At 45.2% G+C, this 21,742-nt stretch overlaps 1 protein-coding gene across 10 annotated transcripts in view; it reads right to left on the bottom strand.

Moving 5' to 3' along the window:
- Window positions 1-21,742, bottom strand: part of SHANK2 (SH3 and multiple ankyrin repeat domains 2) — a 412,049-nt gene that overhangs the window by 268,323 nt on the left and 121,984 nt on the right. For all 10 annotated transcript variants that reach the window (XM_069965179.1, XM_069965178.1, XM_069965182.1 and 7 more), the window contains exons 8-9: window positions 14,046-14,162; window positions 13,759-13,836 (exon numbers count right to left, since the gene is read on the bottom strand). In XM_069965179.1, the coding sequence (XP_069821280.1) occupies window positions 13,759-13,836; window positions 14,046-14,162 (195 nt within the window). The remainder of the gene's footprint in view (window positions 1-13,758; window positions 13,837-14,045; window positions 14,163-21,742) is intronic.

Here is a 21,742-nt window from a genome sequence, read left to right as displayed (position 1 = left end):
TTGAATCATGATTTACACCTGCGACCAGGCGTAAATCATGATAAATGAGGTGCTGGAGGAGGCCACGCCTCCTCTCCACCTTGTCACCCCTGAGGGCATCACCGGGGGGCATCACCACAGGTAACTACAACAACAGGGGCATCACCACGGGTTAACTAAACTACTGAGGGCATCACCGGGGGGCTAACTACACTACCAGGGGCATCACTGGGGGGTTACCTACAACACCAGGGGTATCACTGGGGGATTAACTACAACACCAGGGGCATCACTGGGGGGTTAGCTATAACACCAGGGGCATCACTGGGGGATTAACTACAACACCAGGGGCATCACTGGGGGGTTAACTACAACACCAGGGGCATCACTGGGGGGTTAACTACAACACCAGGGGCATCACTGGGGGGTTAACTACAACACCAGGGGCATCACTGGGGGGTTACCTCCAACACCAGGGGCATCACTGAGGGTTTACAAGACTACCAAGGGCATCACTGAGGGTTTACAAGACTACCAGGGGCATCACTGGGGTAACTAGACCACCAAGGGCTTCATCAAGGGTTAACTACAACACCAGGGGCATCACTGAGGGTTAACTAGACTACCGAGGGCATCACCAGGGCCTAACTAGACTACCAGGGACATCACTAAGGGTTAACAAGACTACCAGGGGCATCACTGGGGTAACTAGACCACCAGGAGCTTCATCAGGGGTTAACTAGACCACCAGGGACATACATTGCCTTGCCTCGGGTGATGTCAACCCACGCTACACCACTGCCGCGCACAGTATATTATTGAGTGCAGCGGCCGTGTAGTGTACGGCCCTCAAATGATTTTATAAATACCCAAATGGCCCTCAACAGGAAAAAGGTTTCCCCCCTGCTCTAAGGATATCAATGATGAGGGGAATACCACCTGAAGGCCAGCAATGCTTACCCATAGGCACACATCAAATAATATTTCTGCCGACCCTGGCCTAATGCCTGTAATAATAAAGAAGTAAATCAATCCCAAGGACCATTTATCCCGCAGCCGTAATAACCGCTATAAAGGGAGATGGGTCCTCCTGTGATTCGGGCTGGGGAGCGGAGGAGATACAGGAGGAGGATTTGGCAGATACGTGTCATTACTTCACCGCAAATTAAATTATGACGAGCTGAGGAAAACTCACAATATTAATATAGGAAAATTGTCCATAGTAAAGTGATTGTAATGTCCTGGTTAGTAGCCGCTTCTGTCTATACAAAGGATCAGGAACAAGCACAATAAAAACATAACACATAGCAGAATACTGAAATGAATATTAATAAAGCTACATAAACACGCAGTTTATTCCTACCCGTTTCCCTCAGGGCCATTAGCTCTTATTGGCTCCCAGTTGTATATTGTTGTAACTAGCAATGTTGAGGGATGACATGAAAGATGCCCCCATGTCTGCCCCAACTTTACCATGTATGAGCAGGTAGGAGAAAACGTTGCATACAGAAGTGCTTTACAACCGGAACTAAAGCAAGAGGATGTTCTTTAGGGCCTTTACACAGAGAGATTTATCTGACAGATTTTTGAAGCCAAAGCCAGGAACAGACTATAAACAGAGAACAGGCCATAAAGGAAAGAATGAGATTTCTCCTCTTTTCAAATCCATTCCTGGCTTCGGCTTCAAAAATCTGTCAGATAAATCTCTGTGTAAAGGCAACATTAGGGTGCGTTCACACGTACAGTATCTACAGCAGATCTGCAGCAGATTTGATGGCGCAGATTTGAATCAGCAACAGATCCGCAGCAGATCCACAGCAGATTTGATGGTCCAGAATTGATTTGCTTTGAATCTGCAGCTTCAAATCTGCGCCATTGAATCTGCTGCAGATCCTGTACGTGTGAACGCACCCTTAGGCTATGTTCACACTACGTATATGTCCGGCCGCATATTTTTCACGGCCGGACATATACGTGCAAAACTCCGGCCGGAATTTACGCAAGTTGCGGCCGGCTACGTACGGTCCACGAACTTACGCCTGTAAGCTACGTACGCTTCCTGAGCGGCGTACGTAGCGATCTGACAGTGGTATTTTACTGGGATATCTTCGGCTAGCCCCGGACACCCCACAGAACCTTTTGGATCGGCAAAACAAAGTGGAAAAAAGAAGAAACCACCACTCCGTACGGGACCGCATGTTACACTACGGGCGTAAGTTACAGCATTTCCATCCCGAAACAATGGTCTGGTTCATTTTTAACGGCGCCGCATGCGATCCGGGCGTAAGTTCGTACGTAGTGTGAACTGTACAGCCGTAGATCGTATTCTTTCCAATGTACGCAAACTACGTAAATCTCTGGCCACTTATTCACGGAGCGCGCTACGGCCGGAAAGTTACATAGTGTGAATATAGCCTAAGGGTGCGTTCACACATACAGGATCTGCAGCAGATTTGATGGCGCAGAGTTATGCTGCGTTTACACGGAACGATTATCGTGTGAATTTGCACAATAACGATCAAATTCAAACATGTAAACGCAGTGAACGATCAAGCAACGAGCGAGAAATTGTTCATTTTCATCTTTGAACATGTTCTCAAATTGTCGTTGGTCGTTCACAAAAAAAAATTTGCAGATCGTTCTGTGTAAACAGTCGTTCACTGATTTAACCTATGTGCAAGATAGGTCTAAGCGATCGCAAAACAATCTTTTCCGTACGATATATTGTTCCGTCTAAACGCTGATTGTTATTAAAAAAAAAAAATATTACTTCGAAATCGTTAATTGTACGATCGGGCGAATTATCGCTCCTTGTAAACCCAGCATCCTTAAGGGTGTGTTCACATGTACAGGATCCTTAGCAGATTTGGTGGTGCTGATTTGAAGCTGCAGATTTGCTTTTAATCTGCAACTTTAAATCTGCGCCATCAAATCTGCTGCAGATCCTGTACGTGTGAACGCACCCTAAGGGTAGCTTCACACGTACCATATCGCTGCGTATTTATCGCTGTGTTTTTATCGCTGCGTGTTTGGTGCGATTTTTACATGCAAGTTTTGATTTTCACATGATTTTCACCCTTAGGGTGTGTTCACACGTACAGGATCTGCAGCAGATTTGATGGCGCAGATTTGAAGTTGCAGATTAAAAGCAAATCTGCAGCTTCAAATCAGCACCACCAAATCTGCTGTGGATCCTGTACATGTGAAAACACCCTTAAGGATGCGTTCACACGTACAGGATCTGCAGCAGATTTGCTTTGAATCTAATCTGGGCCATTAAATCTGCTCCGGATCTGCTGCAGATTCAAATCTGCGTCATCGGATCTGCTGCAGATTCAAATCTGCGTCATCAAATCTGCTACAGATTCCATACGGGTGAACGCACCCTAAGGCTATGGTCACATGTAGTATGAGACCAGCCGTTCCGTGCCGGATGATCTTTAGCGCCTCTGAGTTCTCATGCGGGCGCATCCGTGTGCCCCATGCATCAGAACTCACCACAGTACACTATGGAGTGTTCGGCCAGAGCCGCTCGCTCCATTGTGTGAACCGACAGGGTTTTCTGCGGCCGCTATTCACTGAATAGAGGCCGCAGAAAACTGACATGTCAGTTTTCTACGGCACCGCTAGGGATCCCGGCCGGAGTGTATACTATGTGTGTACACTCCGGCCGGGATTCCCTCAGCCTGCAGCACTACGTAAGTACCGCAGAATTTTTCTCCGACACCAGATTTCGGAGGAGCAAAGGATGGAGAAGTAATTCAATGCACCTGAACCTTTTGTTCTCGGCTGGCATCAGAGCTGTCTGGCAATGGCTTCTACTCTTCATCATTGAGAACACACACACCCTTGGCTAGGATAAGAGGGCATGTGTATGTGGGAATCCAGAGAGATAGCTGTTGACCAAATGAATGTCCATCTGAGAAGTAATCTTATCTAATGTCAATGTCCTAAATGGCTGCTCCTGCAGTTAACAGGGGCCCATTTTCTATAGATCAGGGGGGTCAATCTTGCAAAACTACAAATCCAATCATGCCTACACAGCCAAAGATTTGGCATGATGGGAATTGTAGTTCTGCAACAGCTGGAGGGCCAAAGGTTTGACACTTGAACTCTGCACCATTTACCCACATAAGAGCAGATACACATATAACACAACATACGATCATTACAACTATGCATAGGGAGCCGTATAACATAATGTATGATCATTACATCTATGGATAGGGACAGTATAACACAACGTATGATCATTAACCCTGTAGAAACTGACCCGTATAACACAATGTATGATCATCACACCTATAGACAGGGACCCGTATAACATAATGTATGATCATCACACCTATAGACAGGGACCCGTATAACATAATGTATGATCATCACACCTATAGACAGGGACAGTATAACATAATGTATGATCATCACACCTATAGACAGGGACAGTATAACACAACGTATGATCATTACCTCTGTAGATACGGACCCGTATAACCCAACGTATGATCATTACAACTATAGGGACCCGTATAACACAACGTATGATCATTACACCTATACATAGGGACCCGTATAGTACAACGTATGATCATTACACCAGTAGAGAGGGACCCGTATAACACAACGTATGATCCCTACACCTATACATAGGGACCCGTATAACACAACGTATGATTATTACCCCTATACATAGGGACCCGTATAACACAACATGATCTTTATCCCTGTAGATAGGGAGCCGTATAACACAACGTATGATCATTGCATCTGTAGATAGGGACCTGTATAACACAACGTATGATCCCTACACCTATACATAGGGACCAGTATAACACAACATGATCATTACACCTGTAGATAGGGACCCGTATAACACAACGTATGATCCCTACACCTATACATAGGGACCAGTATAACACAACATGATCATTACACCTGTAGATAGGGACCCATATAACAGAACGTATGATCACTACACCTATACATAGGGACCATTATAACACAATGTAAGATCATTACACCTACAGATAGGGACCGTATAACAGAATATATGATGACTACACCTACTGTATACATAGGGACCAGTATAACACAATGTATGATCACTACACCTACAGATAGAGACCCATATAACACAACATGATCATTACACCTACAGATAGAGACCCATATAACACAACATGATCATTACACCTACAGATAGAGACCCGTATAACACTTGGTGCAAGTTATTGGTGTTTTCAGGATATTTTCCCCCACATTAAAGAGGAAAAACTAATTAAAAAGGAAAGTAAAATGTCTCCCAGCAATGTTCCTGGGGGAGATACTGTACCTCCTAAAGGCGGATTAGACGTGTGCTAACAGCTACCCGTAATATATAATCACACTGAGCGAAAAAGGAGGACAATCCACTAAGGAGATGATGGTGGCCTAATGGTCACCGCTCCAGGCCATGAGCCAGGTGGTCTCCCGTCTGTAAGTCTCTCTGTGCTCATGCAGGTTTCTCCAGACATATACTGATAAGTGTCATGGTTCCTTATATAACTGCCCCTGGTGTGTGAGTTACAGTACAGGAATGAGGTTGATACTGGAGACTGCTCTGATTCCAGCTCTAGCTATTCAGTTCTGCAATGCCCATTGACTTAACAGGGCAGATCGTAGTCATATTGTCATATAAGAACACAAGTATACATAGCGGAAATAGATAGAACCCAGTTACAATGTGACTATGTTCTGCCTGATCAAGTCAATGGGCCTATCACATCCTATCGTGAGCCAGAAAACAAGCCTTACATAGTTGAAAAGAGTCTATGGAGTCCAACTACAACCCTACTGTGTTGATCCAGAAAAAAGAAAAAATACCTTTATGAGGCTGGTAACAATTGGCCTGTACCAGGGAAAAATTCTTTCCCGAATACAAATTTGGCAATAAAACTAAATCTCTGGCTCAGCGTCCTGTCTCAACAAATCTAGTGACTGTGACTGTAGACTGTAACTTGTTCATGAATATCATGTGGCAGAGGGTCCCATAGTCTCACTGCTCTTACAGTAGAGAATTCTGATCAGGACCTTGACACAAATAGCCTGAAATACGGTCACAATTTTTGACATTCTTGATGGTAGAAAAAGTTTTGGTGGTGTAGCCACTATGGAGTATCGGGGTCTCTATTGGGAGGTGAGCAAAACTCAAGCATGCTCCAGTCCGATCGTTCAGTATCTGAATACCATTGGCTGAAGAAGTTGGATGAACCTCTATGGAGTCCAGGAAAACATGAATACAGTCTATGTTCTGAAAGCACAGACAGATATATGAACGGTTTCCTGTGTCTCTTTGACCTAACAGCTATCTAACAGTGCCAGCAGTCAGGAACCTGAATTGCAGCTGTCAGATTCTCGATGTTAAAGGAGACCTGTCAGCCGTGTCAGCCCCCCGAACCCACCCCACCCCGGCCAGGGCCCAGCAAACATACCAGCTCCTGCACTTCCAGCTCCCGGTCCCGCTGGGGAGATATGGCCGTCGGCTCATCAGTGCGCTCAATATGCAGATGAGCTGAGACGAGCCAGATGATCATAGGAAATAACTGCTCCATTAATTTCCTATGGCCATCAGACTCGGCCATATCTCTGCGGCGGGACCGAGACAGGAAGCACAGGAGCCGGTATGTATGCCGGGCCCTGTCCGGGGTGGGGTGGGTTCGGGGGGCTGACTCGGCTGACAGGTCTCCTTTAAATGGTTTCATCTCACTTTCCTACAGAATAAGTTCTTGGAAGATACTGACTCCTTGTGGAGAACCAGCTGGTGTACGGAGTATTAAAGCAGTCAACTCTCAACAGGAAAACAGGTGGGAAAGTAAGAACATGACTAGATACGGATAGTCATCAGGACTCTGGGCATATCGTTCTTATTTCGATATTCCTTTCAGTCTGTGAGATATAAGCTTTTTTGGTAATATGCTAATAAGACTTAAGTGTCCAGGGGGAGTCCTCCAACACGGCAGAAGCCCAGGAAAATCCAGGTTAGGTCGTCTTTATCTGACTGTCTTTCAAAAAGGGTAGGCTTATACATGTGGGCACAGAAGGGGTTAATAGGAGGACTAACCTGGGCTCTTGCCATGCTTGGATACGCCCCTTGGGCACTTGAGACTCATTAGCATATTAGCAACAAAGGTTTTATATTGACACGAAAAAAAGACTGTGGAGATAAAAAAGGATGTGTCTGGAATCCCGATGAAAAGCCTTATCTAGCCTTGGGTTTATTTCCACCCGTTATCCTACTGACAGGTCCAATTTAAAAGCTTAAGCCCACGTTCCTTCGGGAAGATTATACAATTCCTAGTTGGGCTTTATAGGATACCAAAATAGGTGAGATATAGGTGTCTGATCAGAGGGGCTCTTCCCACTGGGACTCCCGCAAACACAAGAACATGGTCTCAAAAGTCCTTGAGGTGGCAGTGGTTGAGTATAGGAACTGTCTCTCCATCCATACTGTGGGACCGCTAAATATTAAAGATGAGTGAATCACAAGCAAGCTTCAGTTCGTCCGGACCCGAGGTTGGGGAACACTGGGTAGCTGATAGATTTCATGGGTTACATACTGCTTTACAAGATAGCTACTAGAGATGAGCGAACCGGGTTCGGGTTCGAATCGATCCGAACCCGATTGTTCGGTATTTGATTAGCGGTGGCTGCTGAACTTGGATAAAGCTCTAAGGTTGTCTGGAAAACATGGATACAGCCAATGACTATATCCATGTTTTCCACATAGCCTTAGGGCTTTATCCAAGTTCAGCAGCCACCGCTAATCAAATGCCGAAAGTTCGGGTTCGGATCGACTCGAGCATGCTTGAGGTTCGCTCATCTCTAATAGCTACCTATAGGTGGCACTAGAGACCATTCTCTTCCTTCTGGAGGAGGGCTCATTTGCATACTGTGGAGGAAGGGAAGCGACAATCACACTGATCACATTTACTGCCTAGATAATCAAATTTCACTTTTTTATTCCCTCGGCTGTTTTTCAGCAAGGAAGGGGGAAAAAAAGTGCAAATTTAGTAACCTGGGGAGCTGATGTCATTCACCATGCACCATCCCCAAAAAATGTCTAAAATTTTTTGCCCCTATCGGATGCAATATATCTGTAAATGTACCCTGACTTGGATACATATATCTGCATCTTCTAACCGCGGTGTTCTAAAGAACAATTCCTCCACCCTACATGCAGCAAACTGGGGACTAAAAAAAAAAATCCTGCAGCCCACACATTGCGTAACTCCCAGCATACATGAAGCAGAAGCAGGGACGATGGAAAACGACTATGAGAAGAAGAAGATGCCGAACATCCCCCCCCTCGCTAATAATAAAATCCTGTCACTTGTTAACAAGCTTTCATTTAATTGCCGCGTAATTTGTTAAATGTATCGCCGACCAAATCCATTTAAAATTAATTTAAAGCCGCTGAAACAGTCACAGCTCATACATTATCCCCGACGCTGTGTGGTCGCACGGCACAAACAACTCCCCCCGGTGTTTGCAAATTAAAAAATAGCTTTGCTGTATAACTACAAGTCTCAACCTGCCCTGACAGCCTGCTGGGAGTTGTAGTTGATTGTGTCCCTGAATGCAGGGATGTTATCCCTTTAAGGCATGGCGAGGGTGTAAAGGGAAAGATTACCCCCTCCCCGGTACCCATCTTTGGGTAGGAGAAATGATAAAAAATGTGGTTGTGAGCGATTTACCTTCAGCTCTTCTCCCCGTCCTGGCTGAGAGTGCTCATCTCTTCTCACACTATATTCCCTGCCTCCAGTATCCTCCTCCGAAATATATGCTAGATGCTATGCTTCTGTGCTGCGAGTGACTGATCTGCCAATAATGGCCTGCTTACTTATTAAAAAAAAAAAAAAAAAAAAGTCTCTTAGCAACCATTTCTTAGATCTTAATGTGTAGCTCCTCCAAATATGAATCATTATTCCATCTGTGCTTTGACAATAGTCTTAAAATAGTTCCTGCATGTCAGGTATGGTCAGCGATGTAATATGTGATACGGGAGGGGGGCATGTGACGCTGCTCGGCCGCTAAGTCTGCGGGGGATTTTAGGTGGTGGACGGAGAGAGGACGGATCATCTGACCTGAGGTGTAAGGGAATGTAGGGACTGTAGATGATTGCAGGATACCTGCTGTGCACAGCCGGGGATACTGGATGTTCTTGTCTTCTACTGACTCTAATTTCTTGCTCTTTGCCAGAAATCTGCAACCTGTGGCTCTCCAGCTGTTGCAAAACTACAACTCCCAGCAAGTCTTATAAGCTCTAGAATCCTAGCATTCTCTGTGGCCCTAAAGAAGATGCAAAACTACAACTCCCAGCATATCTTATCAGCTCTAGAATCCTAGCATTCTCTGAGGCCCTAAAGAAGATGCAAAACTTCAACTCCCAGCATATCTTATCAACTCTAGAATCCTGGTACTGTGTTTTATAGTGATCTCTAACCTGTGGCTCTCCAGCTAACTACAACTCCCAGCATGTCTTATCAGCTCTAGAATCCTGGTACTGTGTTTTATAGTGATCTCTAACCTGTGGCTCTCCAGCTAACTACAACTCCCAGCATGTCTTATCAGCTCTAGAATCCTAGCATTCTCTGAGGCCCTAGAGAAGGTGCAAAACTGCAACTCCCAACATGTCTTATCAGCTCTAGGAGGAGCAGAACATCTGTCACATTACCATGACTAATGGTTGCAGTACGGATTAAAGTGACTCTGTACCCACAATCTGCCCCCCCCCCCCCTCAAACCGCTTGTACCTTCGGATAGCTGCTTTTAATCCAAGATCTGTCCTGGGGTCCGTTCAGCAGGTGATGCAGTTATTGTCCTAAAAAACAACTTTGAAACTTGCAGCCCTGTGCCAAACTGGCGTGGCCTAGAGGGTCTGTAACTTTGCACCACCCCTCCGTCCCTCCTCCCCACCCTCTCCATCATTAGGAATGCCACTGGCAGAATTCTTGCTAATCCTCTGCAGTGAACATTGCACAGGTGCCTTAAGGATCCAGTCCATGTGCCCTGTTCTCACAGCTGATGAATAGGAGACAATCTGCCTGGAGCATTCCTAATGATGAAGAGGGCGGGGAGGAGGGACAGAGAGGTTGTGCCAGCCTAATGCACAGACACTCTAGGCCACGCCAGTTGGACACGGGGCTGCAAGTTTAAAAGTTGTTTTTTAGGACAATAACTGCATCACCTGCCGAACCGGACCCCAGAACAGATCTTGGATTAAAAGCAGCTATCCGAAGGTACAAGTGGTTTGGGGGGGGGGGTCAGATTGTGGGTACAGAGTCACTTTAACTGCTTGAAAAAAAGTCTAACCTGTTGCATGAGTGGATAAACAGGGATTGTGGATTTGCTGCCTTGGACCTATTTGTGGCAGTGCTAAGTGCCATCTCCCTAAAGAGTAGCAAAACACCCATCATTTTCACAGGTGTTCTGCTCCTCCTAGGGGGTTAAGTGGAGATGCAGTATATGCCTTCGACTGTTATTATGCTCCTCTGTATCTTTATAGCAAAAGTTTAGAAGAATCAGCGTGGAGGACATTATAAAGCAGTACTGAAAAGTCTAAGCTGTAAATCCAGAACTACTCACTATAAGCTCCTGTAGTCTTTCTGAGGTCTCTCTGTTGGCTTATGTTCTACTCTCCCCTGCCTCTCCATAGACTTGCATGGACAGCATGTAACTTCATCTCATCTCTCAGTGAGCTGCTAGTTTATTTTGCCTCTTCAGCTGCTGTATGTTCTGCAGGAAGTGGTAGTGGTTTTCTATGGGGATTTGCAACTGCTCTGGACAGTTCCTGACATGGACAGAGGTGGCAGCAGAGAGCACTGTGTCAGACTGGAAGGAAAAAAAACACTTCCTGCAGGACATGCAGCAGCTGAAAAATACTGGAAGACTTCCGATTTTTTAATAGAAGTAAATTACAAATCTCTGGCACTTGCTGAGACCAGTTTAATAGGAAAGGAGACTGCTAGGAATAGATCTCCCTCTAATATGATACATTACAAAGTTTAAAAAAGACACAGCCCCCTACAGTCAATATGAGAGGGGACCATCGTAGCCAAAGCAACACAAGGCTTATAGTGAGCATCAGGAACACTATGCCATATTCTATCACTAAGCCTTGAAGGAAATCTCTAAAGGAATACAGAACTGTAATGAACACATGGAAAAATGGCGGCTCCAGCTTTGTAGGTGATTCAGTGAGCTGCTGCACATGTTACTATTACATGCAGTGTCCCCGAGATCGTACACTCATGCCCAGGAATATAATAAGATGCCGTTCCTTTGCTTTTCCACTCGGCTGAATCCACATGTGGACAGCTTAAGAGCCGAGTCTTGTTAGCAGCGAGGCAGAAAGTTTAGTGCAGAGAAGAGTCCTGAAGGCTCCTCAGGACATGTACGCAGGCAAGATGAGTTTATTTCTTCTCTCAGCGACCAGATTTATTGCTGCAAATCTAACATCTGCACGCAGCAGAATCCATACGGGTCACATGGGAATTACACCCAGACTCTGCTGTGTATTTCGTCCTATCTAATGGTCACAGGTAATGCAGCCTTCTGTTCACCTAAATTGGTTTTACAGTAGCGGAATGAGGCTTTACTGTGGACCTACCCTTAAATAGTTTAAAGCAGAGATGGGGAAGCTGCTGTCCTCCAGCTGTTGCGGAACTACAATTACCATCATGCCTGGACAGCTAAAGCTTTGGCTGTCCAGGCATGATTGGGATTGTAGTTCTGCATCAGTTGGAGGGCCGCAGGTTCCCCATCCATGAAGTATAATGTGTACTATCAGTTTAGGGGGTCTCCACCTTAGGGTGCCTTTACACATACCGTATAGCTGCGTATTTATAGCACAAAACTCGCACAAAACTCGCACCAAAGCAGCTGCGTTTTTTGTGGTGTTAAACTCTCCTGTGAAAATCAAAACTCGCATGTAAAAATCGCACCAAGCACGCATCAAAATCGCACCAAACATGCAGCGAGAATGCACGTACATTGACTTTATAGCAATCAGTATCACTGTGGATTTATGTGCGAGAGACTCGCAGCGATATGGTATGTGTGAAGGCACCCTTATTTTGATATTATCACAGTCCAATGGAGATTGGCACATGGATGCATAAACTTTGCAGATCACAGTCTTCTAGTTCTCAGAATCTGCCTGCTGTCAGTGAATGGAGACATCAATCCAATATCAAGAATCTGAAAACCCACAGAGGCCGAGAATTTGCTCCAGTTGTATCCAGTTTAGAAAATCTCCTGTCAGTCAAATACATCCATCTTCCCTTGTCTTGATAGTTTGTCATCATGTATTAGTGCCGCTATACAGCCTAAATACACAGTAACAATACAGGAGACAGATGAGACAGTAAGAGTACAGGAAAGCATGCGATTTATACTAGTGGGTAATACTATTTACACGGATTTCTAGGCTGATTAGGGGGTTTCTTACCTATGGCCCAGTACTCAAAACTGTTAGGGCCCAACCCTGCACTATGAGCAAGCACAGATCTACTAAAATGGCCTATATATGACTCAATAATCTTGTGTCTGAGGCTGCACAGACGTCATAAGCAATGTCCATGCAGCCTTTGCTTTATATTGAAAATAATAAAGATATAGTTATACTTACCTATCCCGACTCCCCTAGTGTCCTCCTGCCTTTTCCCAGCTGACGGCAGCCGCCACTGACCCTTCTGAACCAGTCTCTGCAGTGATAGCCTGCTCAGCCAATCACTGACCAAAAGGGGACAGCACCACGTGGAAAAGGCAGGAGGAAACCAGAGCAGCGTGGAGAGGTAAGTATAACATCTTTATTATTTTATAAACCCTTTAAGCAGCCATCGGCCACACATCACGTACCATAAGGGGCAATGTGCGGGCGGCGCTGGTGATTTTCAAGCTTGACGAAATACAACGATCAGCCGATAAGCAAAAGATTGCTCACTCCTCGGTTGATCATCATCTTTATTACACGGATCCATATCTGACTGGTTCAGCCCAAAAATTGGGTAAAAGGGCTTATGTAAGTATTTTAGCCAGTTAAAGGAGAAGGGAAATAAAAAATATTCTTTATGGGCAGGGGGTGGACTGAACATAACTATACTTACTGGATCCCATGCCCTCGCAGTGATGCGTCCTGCTACCAAACCCCCGCCTGGATTCTCCATCTCTTTCCCCTGCTACATCATGACTTGGCTGATGGATGCCCTGCTCAGTCAGTGAGAGAGAGAGAGAGAGAAAATAACATCCGGCAGGGTCCGGGAGCCAGGTGATGCAGTGCTTCGAGGGCACGGGTATCGGTAAGTATAGGTTCTTTATTATGTTACTCCAAGACCCTTCCCACATTGTAATTATTAATTTTGCCAGACTTCTCCTTTAAGTTTATATGGCAGCTGTTTCCCCTATGGCATAGAGAGACAGTCAGCAGGACAATGCTTCATGATCATATAGTCATGGATGGGTTCCAAGATGACTCCGGTAGAAGCTATGGGTAGTTCTCATAGACCTGCAGTGAGGCCTCATGCATGTGAAAGGAGCTGACTGCAGTACCCTGCATTGCCAGGAACACCACTGTGCAGGAAAAACTCAGAAGGGGATGTAGTGGGACACCATTGCCGTGTCCCCTTTATTAAAGCGCTTAGTGGAGACCTAGAAGTCAAACCCTCATCAATCATAAAGTCTTGCAGCCTTTTAATACAAGTAAAATAAACTTTTGTTGGTATAACAAAGTTATGTTCATACCTGGAAAGGCGACTGGCTGTTGTAATTTTTTATCTCCTTGTTGGCTCCTCTGAAAAGCAAGACCCGTGCACAGCTGTCCTGTAGAGAAAGAGAGCGGGCATCGAATCAATGAAGACAGCAACGTTCAATCACTCAGTCTCTTCTTGCCACATTATCACGGATCAAAGCCTGATATTGGCGGCTATTCCTTTTACATATCGCTTATGTCTTCATTACATCAGCACTGTCATTGAAAACATATTATATCAGAAGGTTATAGACCCAGGTACTATCATCATATACGTTACCTGATTGTACAGAGCACAGATGTGAAGCGCAGTGTTCCCAGACGCGTTCTGGGCCCCCATGTTTGCTCCGTAGAACAGTAAGTGCTCCAGATGTTGGTAATGGCCGTATCGACAAGCCTGTGGACAACAAAGAGGTGCTCCGTCAATTACTTACCAAATTTATAATACACCATGCGAAAAGAATGTAAAAACTTACAACTTTCTGATGTTAAAGGGGAACTATCAGCAGGTTAGATGAATCTAACCTGCTGATAGCCCCTTACAGCCCGGGACGCTGAGGAGGAAGGTATGTGTCTTACCTTCCTCCTCACCACCGGTCCCGTGCTGTTAGTTGGAGTAAACTCCGCTCCGGAGCACTGTTAAGAGCACTGCCGCGTTATCCGGCCTGCCCCCTGCCCCTCTGAACTGATTGAAAATGTAGGAATGTTAGTGTAGCATGTGGTGTGATGTATTATGTTGTATGTGGCCCTATTATGCCACATATGGCACATGTAAAAACGTATTTAGTGACATGATTGGAGATAACAAACTGAACAGTTGGGGTCCAACCACTAGGACCCCCATTGATTCATAGAACAAAGGTGAAATATCCCCTGGAGTTAAAGGGGTTATCCAGTGCTACAAAAACATGGCCACTTTCCCCCTACTGTTGTCTCCAGTTTGGGTGGGGTTTTTAAACTCAGTTCCATTGAAGTAAATGGAGCTTAATTGCAAACCGCACCTGAACAGTAGGGGGAAAAGTGGCCATGTTTTTTGTAGCGCTGGATAACCCCTTTAATGGAATGGACCGTGCATGTGGTATTACCTTTCTATTCATTGTCTATTCAGTGCTTCTTAAACTTTTTCTGCTGGAGCCTCACCCAACAGAACAAAATGATGCCTGGGCCTCACCAAACTGACCAATAGGATGCCTGGTCCTATCCAGACTGACCAATAGGATGCCTGGGCCTCACCAGACTGACCAATAGGATGCCTGGGCCTCACCAGACTGACCAAGAGGATGCCGGGGCCTCACCAGACTGACCAAGAGGATGCCGGGGCCTCACCAGACTGACCAAGAGGATGCCGGGGCCTCACCAGACTGACCAAGAGGATGCCGGGGCCTCACCAGACTGACCAAGAGGATGCCTGGGCCTCACCAGACTGACTAAGAGGATGCCGGGGCCTCACCAGACTGACCAAGAGGATGCCGGGGCCTCACCAGACTGACCAAGAGGATGCCGGGGCCTCACCAGACTGACCAATAGGATGCCTGGGCCTCACCAGACTGACCAAGAGGATACCTGGCCCTCACCAGACTGACCAAGAGGATGCCGGGGCCTCACCAGACTGACCAATAGGATGCCTGGGCCTCACCAGACTGACCAATAGGATGCCTGGGCCTCACCAGACTGACCAAGAGGATGCCGGGGCCTCACCAGACTGACCAAGAGGATGCCGGGGCCTCACCAGACTGACCAATAGGATGCCTGGGCCTCACCAGACTGACCAAGAGGATGCCTGGGCCTCACCAGACTGACCAAGAGGATGCCGGGGCCTCACCAGACTGACCAAGAGGATGCCGGGGCCTCACCAGACTGACCAAGAGGATGCCGGGGCCTCACCAGACTGACCAAGAGGATGCCGGGGCCTCACCAGACCGACCAAGAGGATGCCGGGGCCTCACCATCTGTGGTGGAAGTCCATGTAAAAATAAAAACTATTGCTCAGTCTACCCTTGATTTGTCTCTTAAACTCTGTATAACATTAATTTAAGTATAAAATGAGTCAATAATGTTCCTAAACCAAAGATTGCTGAGGCCAGGGACAGGATTGTGTTGCTTATAGTCAATTTTATTAAAATTGCCTCCTCAGCTGTGGTTTGCCTCACTGGTCTATGGGGTTTCTATGCTCTGCAATGATTGGAAGCACCATGACAGTTCTGACCAATCATTCATTTCAGGGAGAATTTTCTTCCCGATCTTGGGGTCAGATCCCCACTGATCAGCATATTATTCCCAATCCTGTAGACACGCTAAAGTGGGATTACCATGCAGATCTGTCTCTGTGTATTTTTGACTTACGAATGTAGCCCTATTTACAATAGTTAGTTCTTGGTGGGGGGGTCTTTAGTTAGTTTGTTGGAGTTTGTTAGAAGACAAGTACGCAGAGCAAAATCCAAAGGTGGGGTAACTGTCACCTGGGATACACCTTGCCTACGCCAGGGATAACCATCTCAGATCTAGTCAAGACTACCCAGAAATAGGGATTAGTCTGCAGTGGAGCAAAAAGCATAAGCTGAAGTACTCCATTGGAACCTGCTCAACCTACTCAGGAAACTTTAAGGGGTTAGATATACCCAGTTGTTCAAACCTGGGACTTGTACTAAAAGACCTGACACTCTGTGGGTTCTGCTGGCAAGAGGCAGTCTTCTTCTTCTTCAGTCTCAGTCTTAAACGTCAGTAAAAGATTCCTCCTCTACACAAGTCACACTACAAGTTATCCCGGCAGAGTTTTGCACTTATTAGGCAAGGCCCCAAGACAGCCCTTTAACCTATTCTACTCAAGCTATACTTATCTAGCTACCTTACATGTACCCAAGCTAATCCTTCTGTGTTGTCCATTAGGAGAAAGGACATTATTCTTTGTGATAATCTTTTGCCCACTGTTCACCTTCAACAGAATTAAGTTGTATTGCACTGAAGATGCAAATCACAAAGCTCTGACTGATATCAAAGGGCAGGAACTAGCAGGACAAAACGGAAAAAGTGGCATGTCTGCCACTGAACTCAAAGTGAGAAGTTGTTTAAGGCAAAGTGTGGATTTTGCTGCAGAGATCTGTGCAGTTTCTCCGTCAAAACTCGAGTGGATTTTGCCACTGTTCCCTTTTACAGCTTCATAGCCTTCAGCATTTTTACCTGCTTGTAAAGTTGTTTTGTAGTTATTAGATCTTCTTTCAGTGACTGGATTTGCTATTGAGGTATTTAGGGAAAGTTGTCTGTAGCTGAGAAGTAGATGTGTAGAGTATATAGAAGAGGTGCTGTGAGACATCTACACCAGTAGAGGCTGCCAAAGGCCCAGTGTACGGAGCCGGGGATACTCACCCAACAGGATCCTCATTCATTATTTACCAGGAGAAAGTCTCCAGCATAAGACAAGTCACACGGCAGGATGAATGTTTTATGCAGAAGCTGAATGGTACAGACGGCTAGAAATGCCCCACCATGAATGCCCGCCACACTGAGCCGCAGGAACGGTCGGCTCGTCCCTCATAGTTCAATCATATCATTAATGATGATGTCGGGAGTTCCGAAGTCTGTTCTGTAGCACATCAGCGGTATATATGGAGCATGCAGGGAACGAGTGAATGACCCCTAAAGCAAGACGCCTTCAGCCTTATGTAACCAGCTGTCTATACAGAGCTGTACTGCCCAATGTAACATGTACACAGCAAGGAGATACTAAGGCACAATAAATATATCTATATCTCCATATGTATCTAACGTACATACTATCCCCAGCTACAGGGCTTAGGTATTCAGTATCCTAATCCATAACATAGATTGTTATGCAGATTTACTGTAGAAGTGCACAACTGGATTTTACTCTGGATTCTCATGAAGAGTTTTTAAAAATCAACTGTGATTTTTTTTTTTTTTTTTTATCAATTAAGAGAAATACTCAGCAATTCAATAGCAATGAGGGCGACGTGGAATAAAGTATATACTCTGCAGGCTCTTTTCTTCCATGAAGTCTACACTGTATAATTTAAATTGCTATATAATTCCAATATATTATACTACACACTGGAAATCCACCACATCTAAGCCGACTCTTAATATGGTAATACATTTTTCAATAGTGGTCGGCCAATAGCTATGTTGCCTGATCCCATCGTATACATGCTTCAGATTTGGACAAAGGTGGCAGCAGAGAGCACTGTATGAGACTGGAAAAAATACACCACTTCCTGCAGGACATTCAGCAGCTGATAAGTACCAGAAGACTTAAGATTATTAAAGTTACAGTAAATAACAAATCTATATAACTTTCTAACATCAGTCGATCTGAAAATATATTTCCTCTGAAGTATCCCTTTAAAGGGAATCTGTCAGGACTGGAGGTCGATATGAAATTATTTTTCAAAAGGAAGTGGGAGGAGGAACCAAGGAGGAGGCCGCAACTCCTCTTTGACACCTGATCACACTAAGATTACACATTTTCTGCTACTTGGACAGATAAGCTACAGCAGGAGTAGGGAACTTTGGCTCTCCAGCTGTTGCTAAACTACAACTCCCATCATGCCTGGACAGCCAAAGCTAAAACTACAACTCCCATCATGCCTGGACAGCCATCCCACTGTGTATGCAGTCCACTCTGCGGACATCATGTTAGACTACGTTTCTGCAAAAAAAAAAAAAAAAAAAAACCTGATGAAAAAAATGTATGCATTTGTGTGAATACGTGTTGATATGTTTTTCTTCCATTGACTTCCATCAAAATGGATGCACACAAATGCATCTGTTTCTCCATCCGTTTTTGCAAAAATGTAGTGTGAAGCGCGCCTTGTAGAGAAGGAGACGAACATATAGTTTTATGGGAAAAGTTTTAGGATAATTTGTCAATTATTCATGTAAATCATCTGGGTGGTGGGCAAGTGGGCGGTCCTAATCAGTGACTGACAGCTTTCTTTATTTGCACACAAACACAGATAACTGTTAATCACTGAATAAGACCACCCACTTGACTACTTATCCAAGGATAAGCAGATATTTACATGAACAATGGTGTGTTTACACAGGCAGATTTACCTGACAGATTTTTGAAGTCAAAGCCATAAACAGGGAACGGGTCATAAAGGAAAGACTGAGATTTCTCCTCTTTTAAAATCCATTTCTGGCTTTGGCTTCCAAAATCTGTCAGATAAATCTGCCTGTGTAAGCGCACCATTAATGTTCCCAATAAACTATATAACAATCTACTTGGCTCCTCCTGCTCTATAACATGATTATGCTAATAGACCGGACTGCACACACAATGTGACAGGTTCCCTTTAAGAGACTGGGGTTGTCGTCTTCCACTTTCCTATCTAGTGAGACTTATACGCTAATCTTTCGTGTCTCAGTTCAGCGTGTAAAATGGCAGCTGGCCCACTGTGACTGTGGGTATATTGAGCACTATTAGCTTCACACGGAGTATCTCCGTTAATGGACGTAGATGTGGAGAGCGGACGGAGGACTTGGCAGGACGTGGAGAGAAAATGATCCCATTAGCAGTGGATTCCTGGTATACAGGTCCAGGGCTCCGGAGCCGACGTATTTAATTAAGAGTACATTATGTTGTTATAGCGTAAGACAAATGATGGCCGTATCCCATACCGTGACCTGGCTTCCTCGCCTTGCGTCCTTGCTGGAGCTGACAGTGATAGTCAATGTGTAATCGTCTCTCTGCAGCCGGAGCATAAATCCCAGTGCAGACCATGAACTGCTATCTAGATGAATCCATGAATGGAGGAGGATACAAATAAATCCTCTGCCAAGAACATAACATTGGCATATTAACAGCCCCTACATCCGTAGTAATGTCATGTTTACCGCCAAACAAATGCGATCAGCTGATGATGCTCTTTACTGGCGCACCTCATATATCTGCCATAGAGGCGGACAGGATAATGAGCTGCAATATGCAGGAACAAGGTGCTAAAGTGATGGCAGAGCGCCAAGGAAAACATATAGAAACCATTAATAACTGAAGAATAACAAAATGTATCCAGCACGGCACACAATGCATCTCTGACAGCAAGTACTGCAGTAAGTATGTCTTATAAATGGGATACCCCTGCAAAGGCGGATTATATTATGGGTGGCCACATGTGACTCCCCAGACATGCAGGATGCCCATCGCCACTCAAAGTGCCAGTCTATAAACGGGTAAAAAAAAAATTCCTTCCAATTTTACTGGTGTCAGAAAGTTATACAGATTTCTATTTTACTTCTAATCTCCATTCTAACAGTACTTATCAGCAGCTGCATGTCCTGCAGGAAGTGGTGTATTCTTTCCAATCTGTCAGGAACTGTCCAGAGTAGTAGAATATCCCCATAGAAAACCTCTCCTGCTCTGCAGACTGGAAAGAATACACAACTTCCTGCAGGAAATACAGCAGCTGATAAGTACTGGAAGACTTGAGATTTTAATATAAGTAAATTACAAATCTCTGGCACCAGTTGATTTGAAAGGAAAAATAAAATTTTTGCTTAACTACCCCTACCCCTTCAACCAGTGTCGAACAGGCCCACCAAAGGACCGGAGAATCCTCCGGTGGGCCCCCAGCTTTAGAACCCGCACAAACACTGACTGACATTGGTTCTTCATTGATAGGCCTCCAGGATCATTTCCTCTGGTGGTCCCCAGATACCTCAGTCCGACCACTGCCTTTAACATTCCACTGTATGACCACTATCTATTGGCATACCGGCCTGTATTCTTGCTCCCAGGCTCCTCTTCACAGGGGCCTCCACACCAGTCTTGATGCTGTCGAGAGTTTGGACAAAACATCTGCACCTGATGAGGAGCCCGGGAGTGAAGTGTAAGTATATCAGCCTGGTTCTGGTATCTGAAATTACAGATCTGATCTGAGGTCTGTATAAATTTAGGAGTCTGATCTGGAGGCTGCATTTATTTAAAGGTCTGGAATCATAATGAAAGGGTCTGGGTTGGGGCCCTTAACTCAAAGGTTGTTTAAAATTAAGAGATGAACGCAACTCGTGCATGCTTTGGTAGAACCAAACCCAAACATGCCGCATGTGATGCAGCCCTAAGGCTGCCTGTAAAACATGGGTACAGCCCGTGGCATTTGGCTGTATGCGTGTTTTCCAGGACTCCCTTTAGCTGCATCCAACCTCTCCAGCCACCGCTAATGCAGCACGTTAAGGTTCGGACGGCCCAAAGCATGCATGAGTTGCGCAACTCTCTAGTCTTATTTAACTAAGGGATCGTGAATTTTTTTGGTGTCTTGTATAGGATATGCATGCATTCAATCATCTGTTTTGGGATCTGAATGTATTTGAGGGTCTGGTCTGAGGTCTGAATTTGTTTTGGTGGTCTGGTCTATTACAGTAAACACTTATTCCACAAAAAATATATAAAACCTTTCCATGTAAGGCTCCGTTTACACGGAGCAGAACTGGCGGAATTCTCAGTCGCGGAATCCCGTCGCCAGAGTCTATGAGAGGCTCGTGTGCCTCCTCTCTCATGTTCATTCTTCAGCGAAGAGAGAGAGAGGAGGCATAGCGAGCCTCCAATAGACTGTCATTATGACAGGGAGGCTGCCGCGGAATTCTGCCATTTTTGCTCCATGTGAACGGAGCCTAACTTAGGCCTAATAAACTAGCAGGTGATACCAGTACCTAAAAGATGTGTCCCTGTACAGTATGGTACTGTCAGCGATGATCAGGTACCGTCACAGTAGGGTGTAAGGACACAGCCCAGTTTATAAGGTCAATTAAAGCATAGGTTTCCTGTTTAACCAGGATAAAATCCACCTGCACAGAAAGTTGGTGCTGACTACAGACCTGACAGGGCGACAATAGAGGACACCACAAACTCTATAGTCTCATCAGAGGAGACAGATTCTCTGTCCACCATGTTTGACATTGATTCAGATAAGCTGAGTACAGGCCAATGCACTCCATAACTTCACTTCCGAGAGATGATTTCCA

This window comes from Dendropsophus ebraccatus, chromosome 4 (assembly GCF_027789765.1).
Source record: "Dendropsophus ebraccatus isolate aDenEbr1 chromosome 4, aDenEbr1.pat, whole genome shotgun sequence".
Classification (NCBI taxonomy): domain Eukaryota; kingdom Metazoa; phylum Chordata; class Amphibia; order Anura; family Hylidae; genus Dendropsophus; species Dendropsophus ebraccatus.
Note: the sequence above shows the minus strand (reverse complement) of the source record. Positions and strands in the feature narration are given on the sequence as shown.